The sequence below is a fragment of the Ictalurus furcatus genome, chromosome 12 (assembly GCF_023375685.1).
Source record: "Ictalurus furcatus strain D&B chromosome 12, Billie_1.0, whole genome shotgun sequence".
NCBI classification, from domain to species: domain Eukaryota; kingdom Metazoa; phylum Chordata; class Actinopteri; order Siluriformes; family Ictaluridae; genus Ictalurus; species Ictalurus furcatus.
This window is the reverse complement of record NC_071266.1, coordinates 15012610-15021439: the sequence shown is the minus strand read 5'-3', so window position 1 is coordinate 15021439 and position 8830 is coordinate 15012610. Positions and strand designations below refer to the sequence as shown.

At 38.9% G+C, this 8830-nt stretch overlaps 1 protein-coding gene across 2 annotated transcripts; it reads right to left on the bottom strand.

Annotated features, from left to right (window-relative positions):
• Positions 1-4880: 4880 nt before the first annotated feature.
• On the bottom strand, positions 4881-7648 carry dpm3 (dolichyl-phosphate mannosyltransferase subunit 3, regulatory). Of its 2 annotated transcripts, none has more exons than XM_053638052.1 (2): positions 7569-7630; positions 4881-6144 (listed from the first exon to the last, which is right to left on the bottom strand). In XM_053638052.1, the coding sequence occupies exon 2, from the start codon at positions 6123-6125 to the stop codon at positions 5847-5849; it is 279 nt and encodes a 92-aa protein (XP_053494027.1). In that variant the 5' UTR covers positions 6126-6144; positions 7569-7630; the 3' UTR covers positions 4881-5846. The 2 variants fall into 2 exon arrangements, with proteins under 2 accessions (XP_053494027.1, XP_053494026.1); XM_053638051.1 differs by having other exon boundaries at positions 4882-6144; positions 7594-7648.
• Positions 7649-8830: the final 1182 nt, after the last annotated feature.

Genomic DNA, 8830 nt, shown 5'->3' with positions numbered 1-8830 from the left:
CTCCATTGTTCCACCCTTCCTCTTGCTCATCTCCAGAGGCCTCCTTTTTTATGACTGTGTCTGTAAAAACAGCTGTCACACTGTACCTCTTGCCTGATCCCATGTGCCCTATGTGCTGTCAAAACAGTGGCCCTGTGACCGTAATTCTCTCTCTCTCACACACACACACACACTTTTTTCACCCCCATGACCTCTGCTGAAGGCACTGGACAGGGTCAGAGATGCTGAAGAGCTCATCATTGGAGAATTGTGTGGATTAGACTGGTTATTTTCTCCATGAAAAAAAAACCCATATCTTAGCAAGTGCAAATATTACATATAATCAGATTTCTCTAGGCTTTCTACAATAAATGAAATATAAGATTATTAAACCCATTTCTACACTTTTTTTCACTTATTTCAAGTTTGAAATAGTCTTTTTCTATTGGCAGATCATTTTGCTCATTTTAAGCATTTATTTCTAGAAAGAAGCTAAATGTTCTGGCAATAGAATACGAAAATACTATAAAGCTTGAGTAAATGAAATGTCTAGAAATTGGTTTAATAATCCTATACTAGAAAATACTAGATAAATCTGACTATATTCAAGATATTTCCAATTGATAACATGTTATTTTTTGCAGTGTATCCTCCAAAGTATTTTATAAAGTGTATAGGCTGGCTTTAAGTTGATATAGCCATGGGGAACCACCTTTGACTTTTGGAGAACCCGACATGGATAAACTTTTCAAGTGTAAATCTTTGCAACAATTTTTGCCTACTGCGCAAGAGCCTAAAAAAAAGAGAATCTGTATTTCCTTCCTGAGTTTCTTACTGCAAAACAGATTTTTTTTTTCCCAACTGGTACGATTTTTTGTAATTTCAGCATGTTTTAGTCTTCTCATATTACGTTTGCTAATTCAGTTAGTTCAGCACATCTGTACCTACATATTAAGATAAATATGTTGTTTAAGTCCCAAAGGTACATAGATAATCTCTTGTACATAAATAAACTTATTTTTTTACGTAGAACATCAAGACTGACATATATATATATATATATATATATATATATATATATATATATATATATATATATATATATGGCAGCTAATACCTTTGGTTTTGCCATATTGTACAAATTAAAGATAAGATGGAGTCATTTGACGGGAAACACCCATATTATCATGATGAAACATGGCCCCAAGATATGAGGCCCTTGAAACACAGGGAATACAGATTTATAGAAGGTTAACTCGTGAGTCAGAGTATTGCAGAATGATGAGGATAGTTGTCCATGTGTTCTTGATCAAGAGAGCAAGAAGCAGTGAACAGGAAAAATAAATTCAAGTGGTATTAGTCATGTGCCCTTCTTCATTAATCTGCTTGCAAATAGCACGACAGGATATGATTAACTATTTGCTAGAAAAATGCCATCTCAAAATCACACTGATAATGTAGCTGATGTGGCCTGGTTGTGCACTGAAACTCTGTCTTTTCTAGTGTCCTGATTATCCCCTGAGAGATATGCTTTTCTTTATACAAAATGTGAGGTTTTGAAACACACTGGTCCTGAGATTTGATTTGTATATTTTTATGTGGATGTTCCAGGAGACAGCAATGGAAGAAAAGTATGAAACAATAAAATGGCCAATTGTCACATTAACAATCATCATCCAGCATACAGTGTCATCAAAAAAATGCTGAAGAGCCACTCAGGGACAAAGACAGTCGAAGCATTGACTTAATTGTATTATTTGGGTCATAAAGGTGGATCTTCACACTTTCGCACTCTGGAACAGATTTTCTTCAAGGAGCTCTCTGTATTTGGCTCCTATTTGGATCCTACATTTGGTGGGGACAGGTGGTTTCCCATCCATGCCAGTCAGAAGCACCCCCATAGCATGATGCTGCCACCACCATGCTTCCTTTGGCTTCCATGCTTCCATGGCTCCATTTGGCTCCTTTCCTCTATTCTGCAGTCAGAATAGAGGGAAGGAGCCAAATTCTGCAGTCAGAATAGAGGGAATGAGCCAAGTTCTGCAGTCAGAATAGAGGGAAGGAGCCAAATGGGAGTGCTATGGGAGTGCTTCTGAGTGGCGGGGATGGGAAGCTACCTGTCTCAGAAGTACCCCCATACCATGATACTGCCACCACCATGCTTCCTTGTAGCGATGCTATTAGCCAGTTTATGAACAGTACCTGGTTTTTCTCAAAGAGTTCAATTTCTGTTTCATCAGACAAGAGAATCTTTTTCCTCATGCTCTCAAAGTCCTATCGGTGTCTGCCATATGCCTTTTTACTCAGGATTGGCTTCCTACCACGGCCTGATTGATTGATTTATTTCTGAGATGGTTGTCCTTTCAGCAGGTTCTCCGATCTCTGTGCAGGACTTCTGAAGCTCTGTTAGAGTTCTTCGTCACCTCCCTGACTAAGGCCCTTCGAGATAGGTTACTGAGCTTGGCTGGATGGACAGCTCCAGGAAAAGTCCTGGTAGTTCCAACCTTCTTCCATTTCAAAATAATAGAGCCTAATGTGCTCAAAGGAACATTTAAAGCTTTAGAAATGGTTTTATACCCTTGCCTAGATCTATGTCAACACAATTTGGTTGTGGAGGTTCATGGAGAGTTCCCTGAACTTCATGGTTTGAGTTTTGGTTCAATATGCACTGTGAATTGTGGGATCTTATACAGATCTTCTCTAATGCAGTGTCACGACCAATGTCTTTAGAAAGACACATGTACTGCAGCTTTTTCTTATTGGACATGGACAACTTGGAACAGTCAATGGATTTCAGGAACAGAGCCAAAAAGTCCTCCAATCCAACATTATATTCAACCATTCTGAGAAGAAAATTTATGTATTTATTCATTACTGGCAGTGGCTATGTCTGTAGCCGCATCTGGGAGACATTTCCAGTCTAAACCGACAGTTGAACTGCGATGTTCAACACTGGCTTCTGCAGTGTGCGGAAATGAATATGAATTCGTTTCTACCAGCTTGCATGCACTGCAGCTCAGTTTAGACCAGAAGCACAGATGATGTGCAGCTCATAGCACCATCTTGGGTGTGTGCTCTACTAAATGACACTGATCATGAAGGATTTCAATTTGCGAAATCCTATTTGGCTTGTATTTGGCTTTATAGGCATCAATTGTATGCAGGATCTGCAGATACCAGAACACAGATCAGCAGGGCATTACTGTTAATATTTGGATGCAACTCCTTTTCAGTCAGTGTCTGCCTGAAATCTGGAACCCATGGACGTCAACAAATGCTGAGTTTCCTCCCTTGAGATGCTTTGCCAGACCTTTACTGCAGCTCTATCGGATTGAGGTCAGGTGACTGACTCAACCAGTTTATATTACGACTTAGGAAAGACCTTGCAAGTTCCCTTTCTCTGAGAAAATAGCTAAGATTTTTTGGGTCCAAAAGGAATTAAGGATAAAGGAGAGGTGCTTCTGGAGCACAGCCAACAGGGCTCAGCTTGCACTCCGCTCCCAGCCCTTCTTTGGCAAACAGCTTAGCACTGAGTATGTGCTTCGAGATCCACACCTTGCTAACAGATGTTAGCAAACCTTTTGACTAATCAGCTTAAACAATAAGGTTTACATTACCTGAAATGCTTGCCTTTGCAAGTATGTTTAAGATGTCAGCCATGCAGAACACGACATGGTGTTCTCTAACTATTTATTTATTACATCCAGGGATTTTTACTTGCCAGAGGCACAGCATGCTTCTTCTCTTGGCATTCAGCAGAGTAGTTCTCTTTTGTTTAAACATATTTTCAGCATCTTAAAGTTGGGTGTGTCTTTTTTGTAGAGTTTGGGCAACATTTTACAATCATTTTATTAGCTAGTGCATATAAGACGCATATACAGTACATACAAGAAAAAGCAATAGACTTTTGAAATCTTGGCTCAAATGCATATGCACTCTAACTTCGGCAACATGCCTAATATGTCTCTTTCCCATAGAAGGGCTTAAATAAGAATTCTTCATGCATGGTGGAACCCTTTATGACTACATTTCACTAATCATATTCACTACATTTATGACTAATTTCATGTTCTACCTTCTGATCACATGGAATTACCATAAACTAATTATTGTTAACCCATAAACGTTGCAGAAAATGACTTTGACTAATACAAGTAATTTAAAGTAATACACAAGTGCATTTCGTTACATTTTGAGGATGGAAAAGCTTGCTGTAAGACAAAATCCATCATGAAGTCCAACATGGGAATTTTTTGTGGAGGGTTATCGTTATATAGCTGCCATATTCTTTCACAGAACCATGCACACTTTGGGACAGCTAAAGCTTTTGTGTCAACCAGGTCAAAAACTTACCTCCTGAAACACAGGTTCATTTAAAGAACTACAAACCCATGAGGATATAATAAATCAGCTCAAGAACAAGGTCAGGATCTGCTTACTAACTGCAATCAGTCCTCTGGAGAATACAAAGCCTTGTCAGCACTTTTTGTCTAAAATTTGGTTTAAAACAAGGCCGACAGTGTCAGCCAATCAGCACTTGGGTGGAGTCGGCTCAGTGTCAGGGGCCTGTGACTCATTCCACCCCCTAAAAACGTACTAAAGAGGTTTAGCACCCCATAATGAGCTTGTTGCCTGTGTACTCCTCCATGGGGGGGCCCACAAAATGAGGCCCCTCAGCATCCATTTTAAGTGCAGTGAGTGAAAGGGAGTCTAGCCAGCCAAAAACATCAGATTAATTCTTCCTTGTGTAAATATAGTGCACTTGTGTGCATTTAGTGGCTTCAGGATTAGCGCTTTAAGAGCCAGCACATGGACATGGATCATATTCTGGAATTTCCATACCGCCCAGCTCCGCTTGTGCTCTCGCTTGTGTATTTTTGTTTTGTCACACAGACAGACAGACAGACAGACAGACAGAGAGAACGATTGATTTCCAGCCATAAAACAATCGAGGGATGACATCTATAATGTACAAAGTTCTGAATCAAATCAAGAGTCAAACAAACATCAGACATTTTAGGGGAAAAATAATCTGTATTATACATTTGGACTCAATCTAAACACAATGTAGTTACATATGGAACACAGTCTAAAATACAACAGTTTTCCAGTCAGATTTTACAGGAGGGACCCTTTAGGAGACATTAGAAACAATAACCTAAAAAAGTCAGAGGTAAAACATTTTAGTGACAGACTCAGGTTCCCTTCACCACATAGTAAAATACATTATCCGAAATCAGCACTCCCATTTTAAGACGCTTTGTGAATACAGTCACTAGTTTGTGTATATGGATTACACAATCACTAACTTGCAGTAACTTAAAACAGTAACATGGATCCAACTTTTTTTTCTGCTGCAGACATTCCTGTGCTCCAGTGTGTGTATTTCGAGAACAATAGCATCCTATTATCAAGCTTGTTAAAAATCAACTCTGTATCGAGTGCTGTGAGTGTACGCCAGTTATCTCACACAAACATGGCGCTGTGCAACCACGTTGTTACTTAGTCTGACTCCAAATTCTGATTCTTCTGACGCAAAAATGACATTTTAAAAACAATTACAGAGACGTTTCCATCTAGAAGCTAGTCCAAATATAGGTTACACAGAAACAGCACATTCTATATTCCCCATTCTAAACATTGGTTTATTTAATTTTATATATGGTCTGCTATAATGATACACACTGTATTCAAAGGAAAATTCAAAATAACAATTACATCTGATTTCAAGCTTTGACATTTTAGGATGGTTCCAGCTTCCATAGTGTCTCAAGTCAGAAATGTATAACAAACAGGACACAAAAAAAACAAGCATAGCTGAGTCAGAAAGGTGGTCTATTAACAGTCTATAATTTATAAGAAAGTCCTCACATCTTCAGGCCCTTCTTCTTTAGGTCCTCTTTAGCCTCTTGTATCTGGCTCTGCAGCTCTCTGGCTGCATCTTCGCAGTCATTAAACATGGCTACTCTGTAACCGACTGCTGCCAGCGAATAACACCCAAATGCCACCAGCAGGTAAACAGGCATAGGCCAAGCTACTTCCTTGTACACAGCAGATATGTGCAAGCCAAGAAGGTCAAAGGTCACAAGTCCCCAAGCAACAGCAACCAGCGACACAACCAGAAGCCACTCCAGAAGTTTGGTCATGATGAAGAAAATTGGAGACCTGAAGGAGAAAACAGAACAATACTACAGGGTCATATTAAAAAAAAAAAAGACTGCAATGTTTTTAATTATCAGGATTTTAGGAAGGAAACAAAAACATGACAGGTTATAGTTTCAGGGCAGGTCCAGACTTGCATTCCTCAGTCATAACTACTCACCGTTTCACGGTTACTGAACTACACTAGTAATTCGACCTAACGGCATAATCCACTGGAATATCAATTCATATATCATTCTATTTGCACCTACTATAGGTTCAATTGTACTGTCTTGCATTACATTCATCCGTGTCTTTGGACTCATGTTTACTCCTACACCATATGGCCAAGATAGTATGTGAGCTCCTGACCATCACACCCATACGAGGTTCTTCCCAAAATTATTGACACAAAGTTGTAAGTACACAATTGTATAGAAGAAGGTCTTTGTATGCTGTAGCTTTACAATTTCCCTTCATTGGAACGAAGGAGCCCAAACCTGTTCCAGTATGACACAAAGTGTACTCCATGAAGACATGGTGTGTTAAGGTTGGAAGAAGGTGGAAGAACTCGAGTGTCCTGCACTCGAGAGTCCTGACCGCAACCTCACTGAACACCTTGGGATGAACTGGAGCCTCCTCGACATCCCAACATCAGCGCCTGACCTCAACATCACTAATGCTCTTGTAGCTGAATGAACACAAATGCCCACAGCCATGTTCTAAAAACTAGATGGAAAAACAAAGGGGGAAGAAATCTGGAATGGGATGTTCAACAAGCACGTATGGGTCTGATGGTCAGGGGTACAAATATTTTTGGCCATGCAGTATACTATATCATGCCAGCTGGCACTTTACACCCATACTAACTGTGATCCTGGCTTTGAACCTGTACTTTGCACAATAACAATAAAGTTGGATCTAATCTCATCTGATCAGTGTGCTTTGACATTAGCGAAACTATTAAGAATTCTAGTTGAAATAATGTTTTTGAAAACCTGCGTTGACACAGAATACAGTGACAAAGGGGTCGAAATTACATTTAAAATAAACTGTGTTTAATCACGTGGCCCATTTTACCACATGCAATGTTTCTCCACAATCTACATCAGATATCTGGCTAGCTACATGCTAACTAACCAGTACGCTAACCCGCTGTTAATCTGCAAAGGACGCGAACAGCTGAATCCCGATCAATGAAATCTCTCGTTAACAGGGCTTTAACAGCTAACCTCAAAACATTTCGACACTCTGATGCCTCGAATTCACTGACAGATTAATCACTGCTGGTGCTAGCTGGCGAAACATTAACACTGTACAGGAAGTAAACACTGTAGAAGAACAGAAATAACCGAGAAGCTGAGTATTATGGCAACAATACAAATATAAAACCACACAAAGTAATAAACCATTCCTGAGTGTAATAGAATATATTCTACTATATATACCATATATTGCTAGCTATCCTCTTACCGCTAAACCAGCTCAGCACTTGTGCTGTTCGCGCAGAGTTATGACGTGTTAACTCGCGAAGGCTACTGGGAATCGTAGTAAACTTTAAACGCAACACTATTACTACTCCTACTCCTGTAATTTATAATGCAAAAGCAAATTTATTTTAAACTGGAACACGCTAACCTTTTATTACGTACTGTTGATTGTGCGATGTGAGTTGTGGCTTTTTAAAGCCTGTGTTTTGTATCCATTTCTATACACTCTCAGAAAAAAATGCACTAAACTGTTCCATTCGTTAAGAGTTGTACCCTTAAAAAACACACCTTTTGTACCTTTTATATGTATTATGGTCCAATTATGTACCTTAAATCATTTTAAAGGTGCACTGTATACATATTTCAAGGTAAAAGATACATATTAATGTTACAAAAGGTCAAATTCCCAAGTTAGTACCCCCCCTTTTTTTGATTGTACTATACATCACAGGTGAAAGGTTTAAGACTATGGCCTTCCCTAAAATTTAATTGAAATGTGGCATTGAAATGTTTCTATAATAAATGTAGAAAAATATCTATATTATTTATCACTTGTGGCGAATTTCAACATTTTAGCAAGTCTAATTATCAGGTATCTCAGTTCAGAATTACGCTGTTCATTCTTTGAAGACTCACTGTTTTCGGTGGACAGTGCAGCCTGACTGAAAATCTCCTCTGAAGCCCCTGACACAGCGCCTGTAGAGCTCCGGTGAAGCCTGGCTTCTATGGGCTTCTATAGCCCTATAGTTTTAATGGGAGCACAAATTAATGCTTGTTGAACAACAGGCTTTTTTTTTGGACAAATACATCATTTTGGGTCACACCCATATGCATGACTTCACTGGGAGTCAATGAATGCTTCGTGGGTGGGTTTTACGTACAGTAGGGTGAAAAAAATCTCAACATTTGTTAAACACTGCTGTTTGCTTGTCTCACACGGACACATGGCTTATGATGATTGGGAGAACTCTAAAAGGGGCGGGACCTTGTGACCAACTGATAATAACTGAAATGTAAATGAACACGACTGACGAATTTAAATACATCAGTGCCTATTAGACTCGCAGAACTCAGAGTCAGTAACCTAATCCATAACAGTATTACACAACTTGTTAAAGCTTGTTATTTTTATCATTGTATTTGGTTAATATTTTTAAATAAATTGTAAGTATAAAGTTTGATCATTTGCATTTTTTTTTTGTATATTTATAGCTCTAGAT